At 40.3% G+C, this 24,206-nt stretch overlaps 1 protein-coding gene across 1 annotated transcript; it reads left to right on the top strand.

Annotated features, from left to right (window-relative positions):
* The first annotated feature begins 10,155 nt into the window (after nucleotides 1–10,155).
* On the top strand, nucleotides 10,156–19,284 carry LOC107099235 (circadian-associated transcriptional repressor-like). Its single transcript, XM_015397289.1, has 6 exons — nucleotides 10,156–10,308; nucleotides 12,525–12,930; nucleotides 13,187–13,262; nucleotides 14,182–14,260; nucleotides 16,560–16,686; nucleotides 17,688–19,284. Exons 2-6 carry the CDS (start codon nucleotides 12,565–12,567, stop codon nucleotides 18,078–18,080), a joined length of 1,041 nt encoding a protein of 346 aa, XP_015252775.1. The 5' UTR covers nucleotides 10,156–10,308; nucleotides 12,525–12,564; the 3' UTR covers nucleotides 18,081–19,284.
* Nucleotides 19,285–24,206: the final 4,922 nt, after the last annotated feature.

Raw genomic sequence — 24,206 nt, 5'->3', positions numbered from 1 at the left:
ACAGGCCTGTAAAAAAAATCAGATATTTTTCTCTTTCCATCATCAGATGTATCATGTTTGTTGAAACTTGAAACGGATTCCTTTCTTACATAAAATAAAAATATATATGATACTGTGCAAATAAGCATATTTGAAATTAAGGGTGTTAAAGAATGGATTTTATTTATAGCACAACGCATTTATGTTGTTACTCTTCATCTATTGTATTAAGTTCTATTTTGGTTTTAAAATGCATTTTTGTGATTGTTTATGTTTTTGTAAACTCATAGCTGCTGGTGTGAATTTAAACATTCCTCATTCTGCTGTCTGAAAGACACATGGCCATTAAATACATTATCAGCTAGAAACTATAAATTTTTTTACCCGATCCAATTCGATAACTGGGCTGAGCGTATCGGCCGATATCTGATATCCATCTGATTAAACTGTTGAAGGAATTTTTCCATATATCTTAATGCTATCTCTGCTTCTGTCTCCTTGATCCCCAGTCAGCCTCGGCAGATGGCAGCTCACACTGAGCCTGGTTCTACTGGAGGTTTCTTCCTGTTAAAAGGGAGTTTTTCCTCTCCACTGTCGCTACAAGCACGCTTAGTGTGAGGAATTGCCTTTGAGTCAATGAGTCAATGAGTCCATGCAATCAACTGGTTTTTCTTAGATAGAAAACTTTGAATCAATTTGACTGTATGATCTGGTGAACTGTAAAATCCCCCTGATATGACATGTGTTGTGAATTGGCGCTATATAAATAAATTGAATTTACTTCAATTGAATTGAATCTTGCCATGTTACAGGCTTTAGCCTTGACAAAAACTTCGTTAAAAAAGGTAATGCATTAATAAAGAAATAAAAATGTTCTTTGTACTATAAATTAATAGGTAAGCAGCAAATATATATTATTTACAAATAAAGTGCACTGGATTGGATTTCTGATATCAAATCCCCAATATCCAATCCAGCTAATTAGTCAATATCAGAGCTGATATCCGATCCAGGTATCGGATCGGTTTAGCCAAAGTACACAACACATCACCAAGTACAGTTTCACCTAAACATATGGCTCAGTGCTAATAGCTGCAACACCATGCAACCCTGCTCAACTGTTTGTCATTATTAACACATAATAGGAAGCCTTGTGTGGGGCAGCACATGATTGTCGCTCTGTAAAAGGCAACAAAGATATAAATCAAAATTAACAAAAGAATGATGTTGCCATAAGGAAATTTAAAATTTAAAATAGCCAGACCAAGGGAAATCTGATAAGTTTTATGGTACAAAGTGGTCAAATATTAATAAGTTAAGTGTTGGGATGTTGGTCAATCCCTATCAAACAAAACCAAGTGCACAAATACTGATAATTTTAACTTCAGGCTGAGCAAATATATATATATAACCATGTAAATACAGCTTTAAATATGTTTTTTTAAATCTTCCCTTTAAATTACTTATTTAATTTTAAGTTGAATTGGGCAGGATATATGTCACATTAAAGTGCATAAAATGAGAAAATTACTTAGCTTGGTTTTTTAGCTTTTATAAGTTGGCTTTTTAACAGAGGTGTGTGTACAATGCTACCGCTGTAAGAGAATGCCTGTAATGAAGTTATTGCTACAGGATAGTGTAAAAGAGCTGCGGTGCACAGTTCCTCTCCAAATGAAGCTGGATGTTTGCCTACAGAGAAATTATCAGCCCCTATTACATCACTCTTAGATAGAATCTCACACTGAACCACCCACGTGACGATCCCATAAAAAAGTGGTAGCAGAGGGAGCGTGGGCCGCTCTGCATTGGACACAAATTTGGCTGCTATACTGTCGTCGACCATCTCACCAGCTCTCCGCAGGGAGCCCCACCTGCCAAGACATCCAGTGTCACCTAATAACTTCACAATTATACGCTTATATCAAACCACACTCTAGCAGATAAATCACCTTCTTACGGCTGTAGAAAAGAGCTGTCAGTGCTTTTTTTTCACCTTTTAAAAATCCCCTTATGTAACCCCTAACCTTCACATTAAGATTACATTGTGATAGAGCTGCTAACTCAATTTGTTACATCATCTGGAATCAATAGGAGCACATTAGCTGATGGGAAAGATAAGCTGTGGTAGCTCTGGCTCACAAGAAACTCATTATATGTCCTATTGAAGTGAATGACAACTCTTAAGAAGCCAGTTTTTGTGAACTGTGTGCGCCTGTGTGTGTATGTATGTGTGCATACTGGCTCAAATTCCAGCCCAGTGCAGGAATTATTCAATGTGCTGCAAAGGCAATACTTGTGGTAAGCTCCCAGCCCTCTGCATCATGCGTAGTCCTCATCTGTGCGTGGAAAGTGCAGGCTGGAGTGCTTACATAATCTAGTTAAAATATATCCTGGTCACATGTAACATTCAGCCCTGCAGATAGATATCCCACTGTCGCTTGAGCTGCTCTGGCAGCCATTCAGATATTAGAGAGAGTATGAACACACACACTCACAGATTTGGAGGAGATTTGACAGTAATTAGTTGGCAGATATTTTCAACCCCTTGCAGATGAAGACTCTGTGGGGCAAAGCTTTCTGGGAGCTTATCTCTCTGGATGAAGCACATGTGACTGTGCGAAGCTAGACAAGGAAGGGACAAAGGAGAGGGGAGGGTGAACAGCAGGAGGCTGGAAGTACATACTCCCAGTATATTTCCTTCTCTGACTGTACAAGTTTGAATATTAACAATAAACCCAAGTACAGTTGACTGCAGGCACACACTGCTGCTGCACTGTGCCTACACTACATGTGGTCACATCTCTGGTGCGTAGGTGGGGTTAAATTGCGGAACAAGATATTACTTCATCAGGACGACATACAGTATCAGGAGGAGTAAGCTGGTGAGATGGAGGAAGCCAAGAATAAAAAGAGAGAGATTCTCGAGGCGAGGTTCTGAGTAAAAGGGTGATGCCATCCTCTCTAATTAGAGATATCTAATATGATAAAACATACAGAGTTTCTAAAGAGACAACTTTAGTGCATGTTAATTGGCTTGAAAAAATGTCCTCTCAATTTTTTACATTCCACTACCAAAAACTTCTGAGTACTTTATTTAGATTGTATGTATTTGACTAAACATAAAGTGCTACATAGAAGTGTTACGAATTTTTTTGGTGTTTGCTCAGTCTCATTCAGATTTATTTAGCGGAATCTGGTAGCATCAATTCTCCTGGCCTTTTAAGACATAATTCTGTACTTTAACTATGTCATTACAACACACTGATTTGATCTAAACCAATCTCCTGTAGGTCTGCCTGTACTGATGTTGGAAGATGATCCTCTGGCCTATACTTAAATATTTGCAGCTTCTAAGAGAGTTTCCTAACAGTATCACGCCCCCTCCACCATGTTTTAGTGGGGATTTTGTTTAATAATGGTAATATGGAGTGTACACCAAAATAATTATAATAAAAAATGATAATCTTATCTGACGAGTGTAAACTCTTCAGCATCTACTTTTTATGATCACATTTAAAAAACTTTTTCTTGCCGCCATCTTTCTATAAAAGCCAGATTTCTACAAGATCATATTGCCTGAGCTGGCTCTGCAATGGATTGAGTCCCTGTCCAGTGTGTACCCCCCCTCTCGCCCGTAGACAGCTTTAGATAGGCGCCAGAACCCTTTGTGACACTGCTTGGGATAAGCGTGATGGAAATATACAACTATATTTACAATGGATCTATCTATCTACCTACAAGATCATTCAGACTGAATCTCATCTGCTATCACCTGTTTTCTGTCCTTCCTGGAGGAGAACACCCCCGAACATGATGGCTCCATCACCATGTATTACATGGACACAGTGTTAATGATGGATTTACTAATGTTCTCTAACAAGCCCCACCCGCCTGCGGCCAAAATCATTTTTGCCTGCGAGTTTGGTCTAGCCTCGATCAAAGCCCCAGGCCCTAGAACTGGCGGGCCAATCACAACGCAGAGATGTGTTTTGAATTTCTGGATGCAAAGCGGGCGGGGTTTTGAGGGCGTGACGACAAAGCTGTGCGAGGAGAAAGCACAAGGAAGATGGCAATAACTTTTGAACAGTATGCACTCCCAGTGCACTGCGGCAGTAGCAGCTTTCAATAGAGTGCTCCATTGAAAGTTAAAAGTTCACTTTTCTGTTGCTATTCAATAAATGTTCAATAAATGTACGTGTTAAGATCATTTGAGGCGTTAATATTATACTGAAAAGAGTCACTATATGGTACATTTACTGATTTAATGCGTAATTAAAAAACAATTTCCCCAAAGTTTAGAGGACTGCGGCAACCAGTGGACCTCCGAGGCTAACGGCAGCCAGGGCTAACCGCAGCCCGTCCGCAGCGGCCCTCTCTCAGCATAGTAGTGTGTGAAGGACCGCTGACTCTGATGGCGATTTTTCACTCAGCTTTGGAATCAGTTTTGGAAGGATTAGACTTCGGGTTTTTGTTGAAATGTGAGCAGGAAGAGGCTTTACGCTCATTCATTTTCAAGTAGGACGTATTCGCTGTTTTATCGACAGGCTGTTTGTTTACACTCCCCCACTAGCTTTCTGTCATGCTTACTATGTCACAGTCAGTTGCGCTTATTGGTCAGAGCGTTGGCCATTAGGCACAGACATGGTTTGAAAAACAACAGGTTGTTCTCATCAACAATCTTCCGATGTCTCATTCATCGGGGCCAGACTAAATTGCACATTCAATCTCACATTTAGTTTGGTTTATCAGGCTACCAAGTTGGTTAACTGTGTTGTGTGGGTTGCCACTTGGCAGACGCTGCTCTGAGATAATGACTGGGGATACCTCTGGTTGTTTGGTTACTGCCACCCACTGGGCTGGAGGTGTAGTGCAGTTCTTTTTAAAACTCTCACATAAATCGGGCGGATTTAAATACAGAGTGATTCAAGAGCTTTGGAAAGAGAAAAATTCAAATAACCTTTGTAAAAAGAAATCCCAGTGATTTTATTCTCCACACTTTTTGGTTTAAGAACAGACTTCTGCTTCCCCTTTCGTTCACTTTACACTACCTTGTGTTGGTCTATCACATTTCCAAAAGAAAGAAAATGACAGAATGTTGAGGGGATGTGGATACGTTTTTTTTCTAGACACATTTCGTACATTGTAAGTTTGAAATGTTAGTGTGAGCCACAGGTGGAGATGATTTGTAAAGGCTTAGTTTATGTCAAAAACCAAAAACTGCCTTGAAGGAGCTGAGCAAGCAAGGGCTCCGCAAACATTGGCAAATATTATGTAATCCTGTTATTACATGGTAATTATTTGCAGCCAAGATGGAACATTGTGAAAGAGTAATTTTGGCCAGCCATCATGATATCTGATCGCTCACTCATGTGCCTCTATGTCCTCTGTGATGCAGTGAAAATGTTAACAATACACTGAAAAAAGACAGCTTAAAAGGTGTTAAATATAAATTGCAAACACACATTAATACACACGACCAAAAGGTCAGAGTCAGGCAGCAGCAGAACAGATGACCCAAGCCAGCTGAGTCATATGCACATCTTACAGCAAAGGACAGCTGCTTGTAAGATAAGACACAAATAAACATGCTCCACTTCTAGCTGCACCCAGACACTCTCACTTGAGCCCTTATCCATGTGCAGCACACTTAATGGTAAGGACACTCTGCACATAATTTGGAGAAAAGTAGAGGTCAGCTGAGGGCATCGGCTGAAAGTCCACGTGAAGCAGAATGTCATTAATGGGAAGGTTTGCAGCAACAGGCAGAAAAGAAATTCAGTTTACATTTCCATAAACTTATATAAAAGCTCTTTAAAAGCCAAACTGCTCAACGTTCTGTCCATATGTTGTGAGGTGTGGCACAGACAGCTCTTCATACACGTGCTGCATCCCCCCCTTTCTCTATAAAGGGAAGTTTAGATGGGGACAGAGCGTGCCCTGTAATAAAGTGGGTGTGAGTCTGATTGAGATTCTGTTTTTTTTTCATGAATGAGAGTGGGAGACATCCTGTCTCTGAGGGGTACGCTCTGTTCGTGTCGTGTGACTCATCTAGGATCCTGATAGGAGAAGAAAGCGTGCGGACAAAAGAGCTTCCTTTGCAAGGAGACTGCAAATGATTTGCCGTTGTTCCTCATGCAAATGACAAATTGGACGAATTGTCAGACAGATGAATAGAGCTGGATTAATGTTAATGCTGAAAGACTCAATGGGATCACACAGAAGATTTACTTAAGCATTCAGGACAATATGCAGTGAAATCAGGAAAACACTTCCAAAACTGGAAGATTAAATGTCTGTTAAAACAGACTGCCTAACTCTATGGTTAATACTGTGCGTACAGTTTAAAATGCCTCTTTGATCTCTATACACACAGTTCCTGTACTTTGAAGGGAATGTGATATATTCCACTGTGACATGGATGGTTTGAGGACAACAAAGGAAAACAAGAGTTAGCTGGGAGAGCTGCAGGAAGCTCTCTGTCGTCACAAAGTCTGGGGTCAGCGGAGGATCTCAGTCTGCGGAACAGAACCAGTGGAGAGTTTTTTTTTTCCTTTTATGTGATGTCTAAGAGATTGCAGAACAATTAAAATCAAAGATGACTGATCTGACAGCTTCATATATCTCGACTGACTTCATACATACTCTGGTGTGTGTGAGTGAATGTGTGCAGAGTGTATTCTTCACAGCAGGATGTGATTAAAGGCACAGCAGTGCAGAGCAAACCCTCTGGATCCAGGGCTGCTGGGTGCTCCTCATGGGATGGAAGCTCATAAAACATGAAGGATTTGCTGTGATCTCTTGGCCACAAATCAATGACTTTCTGAATTTAACTTCTGTGGCACAATCTGCTTGTGGGAAGCACAGAGGACAAAATAAGAGGTTATTTTAAATATTTTATGTCAGGCAAATCTGCGGTCTGTTGAAGTGAAATCTGGGCAGCTGAGTCCTCGGCTGTTTAAACATTTTTTTTTTTTTTTTATGATAAACGTTATGCTAGAGATGGAGCAGAAAGAGTGATTTTCTTTTGAATCCTGCTCATCCTCACTGTCAGTCGAGAGGGATGGGAAAACGGGGACTGCTTCTCTGCCGTTTGGAGTGGGTGTTCTCAAAGCAAACGTGATCCCGTTTGCAGTGAGAGGGTTCGTGACTCACTGGCTCCGACTCTTGTCTGGCTTTCAGCAGAGATCGCTCCTCCTTATCCCACCCTCTCAGCCAAACAGGTCCCGTGAGTCACGAATACCAACACTTTGCCCTAAACAATTTTCAAAAATGCATGTGAATCAAAATAAAAACCACTTAGATTTAGGTTTGAGGTTTATAATTTATGTTATTCACACAATATCAGAGTTCTATGTGTCAGTTCAAGATTTTTTTTCTGGTAGAAGAAGAATAAGCCAAGTTTTCAATAGACTTCAGTTGTACAAGTTCAATAATTAGGCTACAATCAGGGAACACCCTGCCCCGAACTGTTACCCAATCAGTTAACATTTCATTTAACACCATGTTTGTCATAAAAATAACAATTATGTCCTGATTTAATGGCTTCATATGTTAATACTGATGTATTTTTGCTTTGGCTGTCCTTAATTGAACAAAAATGGAGGTGAGCAGATGTGACTGTTCATATGCCTTGGGTAGTTTTTGATATTATTAAAACAAAGGTAGAAGTTAAACATATACCTATCTGCACATCCAAAGTGTTTCTAGTCGGACCAGAAACTGATGATTATTTACAGCATCTTCATTTTTGTCTAAATCCAGGATAGTCAGCTCCTCAGGCTAAAACTAACTGATGAAAAATCTTCTGTTTCACACTGAGAAGCACCTGCTTATTTACAGAAGCAAATGAGATTGGAGGCAGTTCACTGTCAGAGATATTACTGGTTATGATTAATTCAAATGAACTATCTGAAAGCAATACTAGATGAGACAGTTTCTAAGACAGGAAACAATTGTTCTCTATCACAGTAAGATTAGTGATAAAGCACTACTTCAATGTAGAATATCATTAATCATCAGACTATAATAACAACTCAATCAAACATAATATGTTTACGAAATAGATTTTGTTATTTTCTTCTTTTCTTTAAGCTGGAGTTCCTCAAAGATGGTAGAAGTTGACTTTGGTCTTTGGTTTTTGTGATGGACTTAGAATGCCAAGGATAATATGATATAAAGAGTGCATGAAACCAAAGGTTAAATTTGTAGAGTGCAGAAATTGGCCAAAAGATTTTACTCTAATTAGGGCAAATCAAGTGATTGGATTATGTTTTGTGTGTTATAAAACTCTCTCTTTTTGTTTAATTCCCAGTTTAGTTTTCAAAGTTATACATACATAATTTTTTTTTTTTTTTCTTACATCATGCCCCAGTACGGACCATTATGCTCCCAACTCATCTGTTTCCAGAAGCTGCTGGCTTGGTTTTTTAAATTTATTTTTTTTTATTGTCCCATCACCTTACAGATAGGCTTCCGGTCAGGCATGGTCAGGCATGGCCGCATCCAGCTCCATGGGTGGAGCTAGATTCGGGGCAAAGGGTAGCCAATCATTGACCACCCCTGTGGCCAACCCTACCATTTTTTTCTCTCAAGTAGAATATTCAAAACATTTAAATTTTATATACAACAAAAGTTGTCTAGCAACTGTGATTAATTATGCACATCAATATACCAACATTAGAGATGATTAGTACAGAATTCCTGCTCTTTCAGAACTAGAATTTGTGTTATATGCAATAAAGAGAAAATTATGTGTCTCTGCAAGTCATCTAAGAGTCTTCAGTGAAATGCTACATACTGTAAATACCTATTTTTAATAAAAACCTATTAAATTATCAATTTATGCAGATATTAGTACTTGCATATATCAATTTAATGCCGAATGATATTGGTAAAAGTAGGTAAGTAATGACAATGGAAAATATGTTTGTTCCAGAACTCAACGTCCACCTCTCCCTCTTCAGTTCTTTTAAAAAACGTGTTTATTTTGGGAATTTTTTATCCGTTCCTTCAGCAGCTCTTTCCTTTTCCTTTTCTGGAATCCGCTTAAGTACCTCTTTTTGGTATCCATCGTCGCTAACACATTGCACATAATGGTTATTGTTTAAATCTACGCTCTGAATTACCCATAATTCCAAGTCGTATTGTAAAAAATAAAATACTCAAATACATGGTTCTTTTCAGATCTTTACTGCGGTTTGTAACATAGTATATGAGTGTATTTTTTTGCCAACCGTCTAATAAACTGTACACTCTTATTAACATAGTAATTAAAAGTACCACTGTCTGCTTTGCCATTGGTGTCATGTTTAAACGGCCCACCATCATGTTGAAATCTGCTATGTGTTGGGGTATAGATACAATCCTGTATCAGGTGGGTTTAAGAGGATTTTTTCGCACCATTACATCTGCAAAGAGACGTCCTAGTCCACAATTGGGTAGGGGGGCTACCAGCTGTCAGTGACGGGGCCTCAAAGAGGTCAGGGGCCCCTAAGCAACTGCAGTCTCTGCTTACCGATAGTTACACCATTGGTAAATACCTATTTTAATAAAAACGTATTAAATTATCAATTTATGTACATATTAGTACTTGTATATATCAATTTAATGCAGAATGATATTGATAAAAGTAGATAAGTAATGACGATGGAAAAGATGTTCGCTCCAGAACTCAAACCTGAAAGAATTTTATCCAATATACCTTTTATCTAGAGTGATGTTTAAATATCTGCATCTATTTGTTAGCAAAGGCTGAAGGAAACTATAGTTTGTTTTTATTTAGAAATATGGGCGTTGTGCTTGTTCCTGTTGGAACTGGTGCCTATCCACTTTTGGCCACCCATCAGCATACATTATAAAAAATGTCTGGCTACGCCTCTGTCGTCATCCAGATGATCATGACGCTGAATGCCTGTGCAGTGCGCAGTGAGGGGGGGGGGGGCAGCCCCGGCTTGACTTTTCGCCCCGCTGTTGAAATGGAAACCGATCCTCGTGTCCACGTGTTTGTGTCATTTCCATGCTATTTGCATATGTAAACCGGCCTCTCCTATTGCTTCGCGGCTGCATCGAATCGGCGAGGCGATTCGTCGGCCGAGGCCCCGCGGAGCGGCGAATGGCAGCGCAGGAGCGCGCTGGCCCCGCCCGCTCAGACACGTTGCTTCTGGAGAAGCAACACGGGGCTGATTACTGGCCGTGGCTGCTGCCTCACCGCTCACACGCTGCACACGTCCCGCACATCAGCTGCTTCTCCTCTCTGCCCGACGCTCCTGGCCGGATTCATAAAGTGAACAAAGGAGGAGAGGAAACGACTGGCCGCCGCATCCCGGGAAGGTTGGTAGATCTGCGCTCCTCATCCTAATTATACCTTCATTATTTAATCTGTGCAAGGTTAAGGTTACCTATTTAAAAAGTCATCTGGAGGAATTTCACAGAAATATTGCAATAATAATAAAATAAAATGTTAAATATATTAGGGCTGAATTGTTTAGAGACTGGACAGTATTTGATTTCTCTTTTTCTAATTATGTAATCCTAACAGCGCGCTCCCAAATTTACTATGAGCGATGAGGAAGTCTATTGTGTCTTCTACAGTCCTCATTCACTTTATCTGATTTTTCTCCCCCTCTCTGTGAATCATTATAGTGTCTCTCCCTCCTAATCTCAGTGATGTCTTTATGTAATAAAGGGTTATTATGGTAACTGATGGGTATCTTTCACGTTTGGGGGCCTTACCTGGCCAGGTGTGCATCATTAAGGCTGTCTGATATTTTACATATCTTATAAATTATATATTTTCTTAGTGATAAATAAAAGAAAGTGTAGGTAGGGATGTGTTGAGGTGTTTTATAAAGTCCCGTGCTGCTGGATCTTTGTGAAAAACCTGGCAAGTTGTTTGGTTACATAACTATGTCAAATCTGTGGTTGAACAAGTTGTGGCACCAGCATGATGTTTGGCTTTTCTGTAGCTGTAATGAATGTACATGTCATTTTGTTTTATAACAGAAAAGTGGAGCTATGCAGTATGAGGTTTCTTGTCACAGGAAGTATAGGAATCTGTTTGTCATCCCCTGTTACAAAACAGAAGGTTTTGATAGTGGGCACTCCAGATTAGATAAAAGATTCAAACTGCCCGCTGTGTTACTATGGTTCTCATTGTATCCTTGTAAAACTGCACCATTGCAGGTTGCTTTCCGTGATCTTTTTAACCCCCCGATTTCTCTTAATGTTTTTAGTTTTTGCAGGAAATGTAGGCATTATTTTAAGGCCTGTGTTTGGTTCTTTGAATGAGCGAACCATCTATGCTCCACACTGGCTCTACGACCATTAGATCAGATTCCTCCAACAAAGAACCTGTGAGCCATTACCTCTTCTAACCCTCAGATTTCACAGGAAACCCGAGACATGGCAGACTTAAAAAAAAAAAAAATCGGAGCTGTTCTCACTTCCTTTTATCGCCAAGGAAACACGCCGAAGCCCTGGCAAGCAATTAAGCATCCAAGAGAAGCGTTTTCTTGTTTACAAGACAGGCTTCAATAGGGAACAAGCTGATGTTTTATTCTGTCTTTTGTTTCCCTCTAAGAGGTCAGGACTCCAGTCCAGACCTCCGCCCCCCTCTATAGGAACCCAACAATGTCTGAGCCGATGTGGGTGCTGGTAGATCCAGGGATCTTTATTCTATCATAACCTTGAGTGAAATTACCACAGTATTCACACATGCACTCAAAAAAATAAAAAGGTAGAATCTAATATAATTACTGTTATTTGAAACAAAAGAGCTGCAGGTGATTTTGATAATTGGCTAAAATGTGTATTGTTGCAGGGCTGTCTGCCTTGTAACTAGCCTGCATTCTGCTGCTTTACAAACCAGCAGTTGTCTGAATACAGTTTTATCTTAATTAGAGCGAATGCTGGTCTTTGGTTAGTCTTAATAAAATTGCTTTATGTTTTCAAGAGCTGAAGTATTACTAAAATCTGTGTCGTATGAGAGGGAGATTCACATTAACCCCTTAATCTTTATGTTAGTCTAAATCAAAAGATGGGAGAATGACTTTAGTACCTTGTTCTCAATGCCTGGGATCTCCCTGGAAACCAAAAAGTTTTACAGTTTTGAATTTTCTCCCATACCTTGAATCAATGTCAGATCTGTGCACAGCCTGGCGTGTGTCAAACTCTTCTTGTTTCACAGTTTACAGGGTTTGGACACGTGTAGCTCTGAGGACTTTGTTGGGAATGTTTTTGTAGTTCTCTGTGATGTTGCCTGGTCTGTGTTTACCAGCTCAGGTGTTGCATCTGCAAAAACAAGCAGGTCATTGTGGTCTCACTGCCAGCATCTGTTTTTCTGTCCCCTTTCACCTCTACTTGCTCAGAGTTGCTGTTTTTAGTCGACTTTTCATGACTGTTATTATTTCAACAAGCCCTTGTTGCTCAGACAAGGACGCTCCGGCAGTTATTTTGGCTCCAGCCTTGATTTGTTGATATTTTAGCCATCATTTTCAACCATGGCTGTCCTTGCTCATTTTTCTTGATGAATCTTTCTCTCACACCAGGTCAGTGATGATCAATGCTGGTTAGAGCCTGCAGCTGAGGATGTCTGCTACAGATTCGGACAACTCCATCGACTGGCTGGCCAGCGACACAGAGGAGAATGAGAGCGAACCAGAGCTGGACTGCACGGCAAAGCACGTCCAGAAAGAAGCGTCTCCACCTGAGAGGAGTGGCGAGCTGAGGGAGGATAACTGCTGCGAGGTCACCGGTAGCAGGAGCTCTCCTCGCAGCGCTGTGAGCTCGGACAGAGACTCTGACAATGGACTGTGTAAATCGCAGTACGGAGAAAAGGTGAATTGCACGAACGCTCAAGCGGCGAAGAGACGCCATAGCTCCTCAGGAGAGCAGTGCAAGGACCGGCAGCCTGTATCCAACATGTTGGAGAAAGATCAAGTTTTTATCAAAAAGGTGAGCTCCTCTGTGGCTGTTTGGTTCTCACAGGAGGTGGTTGATAATGTCAGAAAAACTTGGACATTTCCTATCACCCAGATTACCCCACCCCCATACAGCTCTTTCTGACATTTCCTGTAAACCTGACCCTCCCCCTTAAACACCTCTGTTCTCCAGAGATTGTGTCATCTGATAATAAAGCTTGTTATATATTTGACTTCTGTTACTCAAGCTGATTTTTTTAAAGCTGAAATCAATGTTCTATCATTTCCAGTGCATGGAGCTTCAATGCTACATCCACCCTCTGTCATCAATCTTGAACGGCCTTCGTTCGGGGAGATACAAGGAAAGTAAGTCAGTCCATTTTGTCCTCTGTCCTCCTTTTAGTTAACTTTGAATACAGGAAAATTTAGAGATTATCTCCATTTATTATCCCTATAGCAATGCTTGTTGATGCGTTTACAGATAGAAGTTCTTATTTTTAAAGAATCTTACATAAGTGAAAGGGATTTTTTTAGTTTTTGACCTGATTGATCATCAGTTAGAGCTGAAATAGAGAAAAATGGACAGGCATTGTACATCTGAAACCTGTTTTTTTTTTTTTCTCTGGCCCCCCAGCAGTAAATTATAGCAGAGTTTGTTTGTATGGAAACTGCAGTTTGTTGGTGTGTCGACATGTTTCCCAGAAAAAACAATGGAGGGAACAGACAACATGCTGATCTTTGTGGAAAGAAAAAAAAAAGTGTCTCTGAGATTTGAGAGTGTGATGTCTGACACATGGTACTGTTGGACCATCCATTAACCACAATTCAAATTGGTGGTACCTTCTCTGTGTATGTAACAGGGATCGTTTTGGTGAAGGCTCACTTAGGGACAGAGTATTTCAACAGATAAAGAAAGTCCTGAATGATTTTATTTAACCCACAGAGAGTAGGAAACCTCTCTCTTTACACTTCTCTGCAAACTTGGCAGGAGTGAGTGGGAACATACTGTACCACGCTTTACCAGAGAAGCAGCTGCTGTTTGTGTTTTAGTAAGAGCGGCATTACATGTGGCTTTTGGGAGATAACGGCCGTGTCCAGACAGGCTCTGAAACGGCTTCGGTTTGGGATCTTGGTCTGACCCAACCTTGTGTGACCCGCGCTGGTTGCTCACAGAAGCTTTGGAGCCTGTTCCCTCATGCAAACATTTCCCAGAGCCCATCTGCTGCACAGACTTGGGGTCCTTCTGTTGACGTGCTTCACGCTGCAGCTTTTCTTTCTTTTCCAGGGCTCAGCAGTTTCCAGGAGAGTGTGGCTATGGACAGGATTCAAAGGATCATGGGTGTTCTGCAGAATCCCTTCATGGGGTGAGTTTGACCTAAAAACCGTCTACATTTATTTCCCCCTTCACAGCATACTTTTTCTTTCAGTTGTATGAATACCCCCTGGTTGTTTTCAGATTTGATCACGTTGCAATCAGAAATTTCATCCTATTTTATCTTGATTTTGTGGTCTAGACAACAGCAGTTGTTCATTTTTCTATTAGAACAATTACAAATATGTGAAAAAATGTTGAGTTTCCACAACAGGACGACACTAAAAGTGTTTTTCACTTTTCACCAGATATGAATCTTGGTGTTTTTTTTAAAGTCATTCTCACATATATATTAATATCCCATAGAATAAACCTACATCCATTTTAAAAGTGTTTTTGTTTTGTTTATTTAAAAACATAAAAAAATAAATAAATATTCAGAGATTAAAACAAATTTTCTCTCTAAGATTTATATCAGTAAAAATACTTTTCTTCCCTAAAAATAGTCTCAACCGATTTTACTTACCTGGACTGAGAGCAGAAACAAATATGTAGATCATCAAGGTTCTAGATCCCTAGAACCCAGATCAGCACAGTGTAACAGAAAACTGTAAAATTGAAAGAAAATTACAGTTTTTATTTTAACAAATAAGTCTTCTTTACTTCGTTTACTTCTATACCAATGAGTAAAATGCATTATGTTACCTAATTTCCATTGTGTTGTGTTTTTAATTACATTCATCACAGAGCTGCATCACAGAGACCAAGAATCACAGCAGGTCAGGGACAAAGTTCTGGAGATTTGTTAAGTGGAGTTTAGTTATAAATCAGTATCTTTGGATTGTAACCAGCATATTTCAATATATTATCCATGATGATGCAAAGAAAATTACATGACTGCAAACACACCAGAGCAAGTAGCTTTGAAGAGCATCAATCATAGACTGATGGAAACTCTGGAGGAGCTGCATGGATCCACAGTTCAGCCAAAACATAGGATACCTTTAGCTGTTCATGCAACAAACCTGGCAAGGGTAGCTATTTTTAAAAGGAAATAAAAAGACCTGCTGCTTTGTGTCACATATGTAACCCTGATGTAATACGATGAAGTATGTGTCTGAGGCATGATCAAATGTGAAAATGTCTCGGTTCTATAAAAACTTTTCCAAAGAACTCGATGTACCCTCCTGCATCATCATCTTTTTTTTGTATTATGCTGCCTTAGCTAGATGTGTTTTTTTTCCCCTTATATTTTCTGGTTGAGGATCTGAGGCGAAGCACATCCGGCCGCTTTCTAAGTGGTCTCCATTATGTGTGTGACACATGGCTCACAGCAGGCCGCCGCTCCCCCCACACGCATTTCAGGATAAATTTACTGCAGAAACGACTGAGCCGCTCTTTAGCCGGCCATCTCGTTACAAATGTATCATGCTCCTTGGTGGGAGAGGGACGCTTGTGTCCGCTTGATTAGCTCTCCACTGGCCAGACGGTGTAATGGAGTATGATATTACCCCCCACCCCCCCTTCAAAGGAGAAAGTAAGAGTCCTTGTAATATGATCGCCTTTCATATCATGAAGTCCAAGCTTTGTTCAGTTATATTGGTAAAAATAAACGTATGGATATTTGTTTGATCAATACTGAATGCACCGTGATGGTGAAGCGTAGATGTATGCTGCTGAGTTCGGCGCAGACCTCTCCCAGCTGCTGCCTTCATATAGGAGACAAAGAGTGGGTGTGGTTGCATCCCACAGACAGCCAGGGCAGCGCCTGGAAGGTGGACCCAGCCCCTCCCTCCTGTCCCTGCTCTCTGCTCCATGTTACCAGCTGGTGGCCCCTCCAGCTCCGGATCAAAGCAACTTTTTGGGGGTTTAAGAGATAATCTTTCACATGAATTTTACATGTTTCCACAAGGAGAACAATAACATTAAGATGTGGCTCAAATGATGACTGTTAATCCTCTACCTGCCATCTGCTTTGGTCGGTGCTCCTCTGAGCTCACTCTCCTCCTTCCGTCTCCTCCTCCCACGACATCATCTCGTTTATTTCCACAATGACGCTGTTGGACACCGTGTGGCTTTGGTGTTTATATTTAGACACAAGCAGAGCTATTACACGTCAGGCCACGTGTGAGCTCTAAACATGTGAGAAATGTACTCAAGACTGTTTCCACACATACACACACACATGCGCTCTGTCTCGCTGCATATTTCCCGGATTCATTTGATCAGGAGAGAACAGTTCTTCGAAATGGTTTGCAGATTGAGATTCATGCACGATAGTAAAACTAAACATTGCCGTTCTTTGTCTGCTCTGTAATCCACCTCTCTTTCTTTGTTTTTCTGTTTTGCAGGGAGAAATATGTTGATATCATCCTGAAAATGGAGGCGATGTTAAAGAGCTGGTTCCCTCACGTGAAACTCCAAGAACAGCACGCTACCACCCAGACAGAGGGACTTGTGCCCAGCAAAAGGCTTAAGGTAAAGTTTTTTTTCTGAAATATAAAAACAACCCTGTTGTGTAAGAGCTCCTCAAGAAGACATGAGCTGCTGCCAAGATTGACAGGGCTGCCACGGGGGAGACAAAAATACCCATTGTTATTTGATCAGAGCCCTGTGACAAGAAAAGAAGGATTTAAAGCTATTTTCTACCGAGTCTCAGGTTCGCTTTTAACAATGACACAAGAGCAAAGATAAAACTGGAGGAGTGGCCTTTGCTGGCATTGAAAGATCTCAGCATACCTGGAAGAATCGTAGGCATTTAAGTGGTGTGGATTTCTTCCTGATGTTAAGCTAGTCCAACCATAAATAAGAGCATTATGTCCCAGGTTTTAAAGAATAAATTTGGTCACATTTTCACCCTCACAGGCTGCCAGTGTTTTTTTTTCAAGAAGTAGATTTAAAAAAGTATCACTGAGCTTGACACTGAAAACATGGTGGAGGCAGCATTATGCTGTGGGGTTTAGTTTGGTTATAACTGACAGAAAGATGCAGGAAGCTAAATACATGTCAATCCAAGAAGAACATCTTACCTCGACCTGTAGGGCACAATAGAGCAGAAGATGTAGATCAAAGCAGAGGCGAGTTCAGACCTGAATCCAATTGAGCGTGACGCGGCTTGAACGTTAATGTTTACAGATGCTCCCAAACCCATCTGTTGTAACTTATAATAAAAAAGAAGTGGGGGAAACATCACTCATGTAGCCGTCTGTCCCACTGCTTTGTCGAACAGGGCTGATATTTCTTAATCCTCATAATTATTGACAAGTCTAATAGAATCAGCGCACCTTCAGCGCGGGTGCCAATAACTAAGGAGGCCAGTGTACTCAGACTAATAGCTTTTTGTAGGAGCAGCCTTTCAACTGTTTAAGCATAATTACCTGTTTTAAGAAGAAATAACAAACAAACTGAATAAACAAGAAAATAAAAGATATGGTTTTAAATTTCAGTGGTTCCTGATTTTGCTCTCCATCTCCTTATAGGTATCGCCATCGGCGACGTCTGCTGCTGGGAGCTCCGTCTCTCACAGTGATCCTCCGGCTGCCACCAAAGCTCTGAGGGTCACGGACCTGACTCCACCTGAAGCCTACTCCGCCAACAACCTGAAGTGGCTCCACACGTCGCCGATCTGCTCCCCCACGGCTGAGGAGGGCCAGGCTGGTCCCAGGCACGCGCTGTTGCCCGGAGACAAAGACCTTACGCAGGACAGTGCCGTCTCCTCCAGCACAGATGGCCACGTTAAGACGGACTCTGTGCTGAGAGGACCGCCGCCGGGCAAAATCAACGCACCTTGCCTGGAACGGCTCCTTAAATCCACAGACAGCATCATCACACGCAGCGGGACAGGGGGTTTGATGGGCAGCAGCTGGTCCTAGTCCAAACATGGGGCGGGGGGGCTGGGGAATCCAGCTGTTACTGCGGCCCGACCCAGCCTCACCCTGCCCCACCCAGCTCAGAGCCAGTTAGCTCGCTTCACTCATTCCAGCCTTCAGGATTGATGGGAGCGTTCAAAGAAAGGGACGTCGCAGATTCCTCTCCAGGGTCGCCAACGAACACGATGGGGTTTTTCTCAGACGTGACGAGGGTCCACCTTCGCTTGCCCCTTTTATTGACACATCCACATTTCTCCTTGGATTCTTGAGTTGCGTGTGAGTGTTAAAAGGTTAGGCGACCCACGCGCAGATAACCGAAGCAAGTATTGTCAGAACTGGACTCTTCCCACCGGGTCGCAGGTTTAACGATACAGGTTTACATCAATCTGCCGTTCTGCCTTGAAGGGAAGAGTGTTAGCGTGTAGGAAAGGATTTTTCAGATATCCATACATGGTCTACATATTGTTGTGCTAAAAATGTGGCTAAAATGTGACGTTAACGCCCCCAAACTCCTCCCCTTCCCTCCCAATGACTCCACTCTTAGGTTTATTGATGTGACTGTTACTCATTTCTACTATTCATCAATAAATCTTTTTTTGTTTTTGGTACAACTGTTCTACCTCATCGAGCACCACGTCATGGTTAGTTAGTTGGAATGTGACAACTTTGCTCAGAGTCTGGACCCCCTGATGCGGTCTGCGTTGAGCCAAACGCCCTCCGACAACAGGGCCGTGCAAACAGAGGATGCTCTCTCTGTCTCTCTCTCTCTCTCTCTCTCCATGGGGGACGCCCTTGTGGCCTGACTGGTGCCATTGTAAAGAATGTCAACTGCAGATTTGTTTTTCTGAGTCTCCCAGAAGAAGGCAAACAGTGCCTGCAAAGTCCAGCTGTGCCTGTAAGCCGTTTGATTAGAAAAGAGAAGCGTTTAGACTACCTTCACCTCTGTGGGGTCTACAGATTCAGGAATTGTCATTCTGCCATTTTCCTGTATGAATAAATTATTGCCAACTACTTGGTGTGGTGAAGTAGAACAACTACTATCAATTTATTTTGCCACACTAGACCGTGTGTAGACCACCTGAGAGGGACAAGGGATTTGTCTTTAAATCTTACTGCGAAAGGTTGTAGATTTACCCTGAAAAGTGGCCTTTATAGTGTGAAATTTTATACTTTCTAAATAAATGTGGTTATATTTGTTTGATGCAAATTGCTTGAGGTTATTTATATTTTTTTGACCTGTGAACACAGGTTATCACTGTTGATTTTCTTTTTTATTTACTGTTCCTTTAAGAAGTTTTTTTTTTCTGCTTGTCTACAATTTGTCACGTTTCTTTGTCCAAGTCTTTACAAAGTTGTTTAAAATTGTAAAACATAATCTCATTTTTTTTTTTTGCTAAAATAACCTACTTTATTGTAATTTTTCATAAAAAACAAAACAAAACTTCATGGCTAAAAGGAACCTTTTTGCTTGGTTTTGCTTTCTCACTGTTGGGTCAAATATTTGTGGACCCAAACATGGGTTAGTTTAAAGCAACAGGTTATGGTTTCCACTGTAACAAGTAAAGGAACCAGAGGCAGGATGAGAAAATGCGCAGAAACACTTAAAGGGTGGATCATCTAAATAAGTGGTCCTCCTAGTTGTCAATCATTCTGGTGATATGCTTACATAAGGCCTTCCTAAATGCGCGTCCAGTTTGCTATCTTTTTCTGCACATGCGTACGTTCAGGCGTATTTCTTGTGAGCTACGGTATCAGGCAGTCATTGAAGCTCACCTTTCTCACCGCGGTTCTTTGAAAATGGCAGAGGGTCATAACAGAAAATGTGTGGAGAGCTCTCCCTGCAAAGCATTATGGGATTTGCTGTCACAGCGGGCCGCTGTTGCTACCTCATGGCACAGGCACCGCACGGACGAGGAGTTACGTTACCAACGGGGAGCAAAAAGCAATGATCATCTGTCCAAATGGTCAGTTAGCTGAGTTTGCTATAATAATCCATTATATAGTCCTCGCTCTATATAGTTATTGAAGGATTTAGGGGTTAGGGCGGATATTTGAACACAGTAAGCTGGTATGAGCTATAAGAGGAGCAACTTTTAAACGGAGCGTGCATGAGCCGAAATGAGCTTGTGCATGCTCTTGCATGAGTTTAATAGGCGTTCTCTTTTGGGAGCGGGTACAGGGTTGTGCATGTGCATTTTTTTTTAAAGTGGAGAGGATGAAACTTTTAAAGATCGGGAAAATCCTCCACAGTACCTCTTAACGCTGTATTTAGAGCATTACTAAATACTTGGCAGGAAAAACCTTATTTACATTTGAGTTGGGAGCATTTTAGCTGCAAATCAAGAAGCAGAATTCATTAACTTATAGAAAGTATATCGTCTATTTAAGAGCTTTATATGTCCTGGTTGAAATAAATCAAACATTCACAAATGTTAATATATAAAGAAAATTAATTTGGCAAATGTAGACTAAGTGTAGTCATATTAGATCCTAAACTAAGAGTCAATTTTTCTATGGTGTTTTCTGTCTGGAAACTTGGAGAAATGACAATTTAGCAGAAAGGCTAATGTTACCTTAAGTTAAAAAGTTCTCTCGTTATCAATTCTTGTTTCATCCTGTTGATGAGATTAACTCTGATCAGGTTACTAGTGCCTTCTTTAAAATAACGACCTCTGAAGATGAATGAGGCTCCTTGTCTTTTCTCTTCTCCGAGAAACCGGATCACAGGCTAAGTTCTGTCCAGGAAAGCATAAACCCTGTATTTAGGCTAAATGGATTAAACAGCTGTTTATTTTGTGTATAAAGGGCAAACTGTCCAAAAGTTGAAGTCTGAATGGACCTTCCCTGTTGAGGAATTATTTAAGGTTTTGGATGGTGTCATTTTCAACCAGGGCTAGACTGGCCATTGGGCGTACTGGCGTATATGCCCTGTGGGCCAACGCCCATTTAGGAGCTAGGCCGAGGCAGTCATAATGTAATCATAAATGTATTTATCATTAATTATTAAATATTAAATATATTGACCTATATTAAATTATTGATCCATTTTCCAAATTAAAGGGTAAAGGAAAGCTTTAAAAATTTATTATATAGACTATCCACCGCAACAGCAAAGGAAAATGCAGTCCATTTTTTGTTTTAAACACTCAAACCTAGTTTAGTAACCTCTTTACCAAAGAGTTTTGTGTTTTTTTTTTTTGCTGGAAATTATACATAGGTGCAATATACTGATTATTTCCACAGGAGGTTTTCACTATTTGGGGTAAGACAACGAAAAAGTAGTTATTTACAGTTAGAAACCATGACATAGTAACAAGGATTCAACTACGTGAAAGGTTTTTAGCATTTTTTTGACTTCCACTTTCAGAAACTGGACTACCAACTGCAACTAATCAGAAAAGAAGAAAAGCTTAAAGTTGGCAAAGAGATAAAACACAAGATACAATGCTGAATCTAATAAGAATTATGTTTTTTTGGGGGGAAAAAAAGAAGATAAAAGTTCAGTTAAAGCCCTCATCATGAAGCACTTGCCCAAACCTTTTTTTTCTCTTTCTTCTTTTCTTCTTCTTTTTTTGATTTTTTTTTAAAGATATTTTTTTTTTTTTTTTTATTTCTTTTTTTGATTTTTTTTTAAAGAAATTTTTACTTATTCCAACCCCTATATTTAGAGGGGTAAAAAAAAAATTTTTTTTTTAGCACAGAAGCAAAAGTGCTCTCTGACTCACTCCCTACAGTCACATGTCAGTTTTTCTAGATTAAAAGGTTCTGATTGGATCGATTAACCACACTGCATTGTTTTCAGCTACACTGTCCTACATCCCATCAGCCAGGGCAAGGCTAATGGTCCGGGCTCACGTGTACAGACGACCTGATAGTGTCTGCGTGCAATCAGAGCTGGCACTGACTGTCTGTTTTGTGAATGGTAGGAAGAGTTGCATCAACAGAAAAGGAGTCTTCCCGTCGCTAAAAAGATCAGGTGATGTAGGCTACAGATAAAATAGAAAAAAGAAAGGATAAGAATACAAACAGGGAACCCATCATGACACACAAAATATAGTGTAAATATTAATCTTCATATAAACGCTGCATTTGAAAAACATTGATTTCCATTGAGGTTTTTCACTTGATGTTACATTTCAACCAAATATTTTGAGATTTTTTGTATATTTAATGTGACAAACAAAATAAGTACAGATTATTTTAAAAAATCTATTATTATCTGGTGTACATCATTGAGAGGAAAGGTGATAATTTCTATTCAACCTTCTTTACACAGACTCCTCTCTAAATTAAATCCACTGCAATCAATTGCCCTTGGGAACCATCTAATTGCTAAGCAGCGCCCAGCTATGGATTATTTCACCTCAGTGTGAATGCGGCTGTTCTGTTAAGAATGCAGAGGTTTAGCAAACGAAAGTAACTAATTCCCCAAACACTTCAGAGATAGCATCGGCAGTCTTTCCCCTTCCTTTAAAAAAAACAAGGGCGGTGGCAGCATTATGCTGTGGGGACAATTTCTTTTCAACCACATGGAAACTGGTCAGAGGGTTTGAGCTTTTGATTATTTGCAAAAAAATACATGCAAAAAAGATCTTTACTGTACCTATTTAAAATTGTTAAAGAAATACTGCAGAAGGACTTAATTGCAGCAGAAGGTGGAAACTCTGTAAAGTGTTGACTTAGGGGGCTGAATAGAAATGCAGCAAAATAATTTTCCTTTAATTCACAATTAATGTTTGCTACAAGATTTAAATCTATGGCTTTAAGCATGAAAAATTAGAGGAAATTCAAGGGTTTTAAAACAGATTTTAAATGTCTGGAAAAAATCAGCACACAGCATCAGCTACAAAAATCTAATAAGATATAGTTACTCAGCTCCGTATTTATTCAAGTGGGTTCAACTGTACAACACGTGTAACAATGTCACCCATAGAGACAACTCTCATTGCTTCCACTGTCAAAGCTTCATTGCAATTTTTCTATTTTTTATTCTTTACAAAACTGATTGATGTCTGAGCTTCTTTTGTCACATTAGAGGCAAAACTACAAAGGCTGATCATTACTGGAGCAGCGCAAATGAGAGTCTTTTGTTAAATCCTATCGAAAGGAGAGGGAAAAAAAGGGTAGGAGGACTGGTTCAGAGTTCCAGGTGCAAAAGGGTAGATGGAATAATAAATATGGCTTTATTCACTAAAGCTTCTTTTTGTTAATTGGCCTTTACTTTGAGGGTAGACTACAAATGGCATTAGTCTGAATTATAGCCAAATCGGTAAAGCTTAATTCTGCTCCAATTATTTAGGTATAAAACCATAAAAATGTGGAGATGCTGTATGTGCGAGTTCATTTCCATCACCTACCCAATAATCCAACTAATGGAAATGACTATTGTGTGGCTTTTATCATATACAGGTAGTATTTCTGCAGATAATTTGCTTCATTTTATGCAACTTACCTTTTTAAACCTCTTGGTCAAAAGGTCTATAGTTCAATTTTCTCCTGTTTTTCATTGTCAAAACCACATAAATCATGACAAATTGTATTAAAAAAAAAACACTGCAAATTTATTTCACTCATTGACTGTAACTCATTAATCAGTAGTTTTGCAGTGAACCGAAGAATTTGTTTTCCTCTGTAATCTTCTGGTTGTTAGATGTATGGACGATACTCACAACGCACCCAAACTTTCGATTAAACCGCCATACGTTTAAATCCCACCTCTGCAATAGGCTCATTATGTTATTATGAGCAGCAAGTGATTCATTCACACTCCACAGAGATAATGGTCTAATCTGTCAGGGAACCAAGCACCTTTAATTAAGAGATGTGTGAACTGAAAATATCCTCCCTGCTCAATTATTAGTAAAGCCGGTTATACTAATGGTGAAACAGCAGCAGCAATGCAGAGCTGCTCGTAGCTGTGGGGTCTTTAATTTGCAAATCCAACCTGGTTTGAAGAACCTGGCTGTTGCTGTCTGGTTCTGTTTGGATGCTAGAGAAGCAGTGATTTTCTAAGCTCCAGGAGCCAAATAATCACTAAGTACATCTCTGATTCAGGCAGGAAAGGGCCTGTGGCATTCAGAGAGGTGCAATCAATTTTGCTGTTTCCAATAGGTTACCCCTTTTAGATGA

The sequence above is a fragment of the Cyprinodon variegatus genome, unplaced genomic scaffold (genome assembly GCF_000732505.1).
Source record: "Cyprinodon variegatus isolate N-32 unplaced genomic scaffold, C_variegatus-1.0 Scaffold849, whole genome shotgun sequence".
Classification (NCBI taxonomy): Eukaryota; Metazoa; Chordata; class Actinopteri; order Cyprinodontiformes; family Cyprinodontidae; genus Cyprinodon; species Cyprinodon variegatus.
Note: the sequence above shows the minus strand (reverse complement) of the source record. Positions and strands in the feature narration are given on the sequence as shown.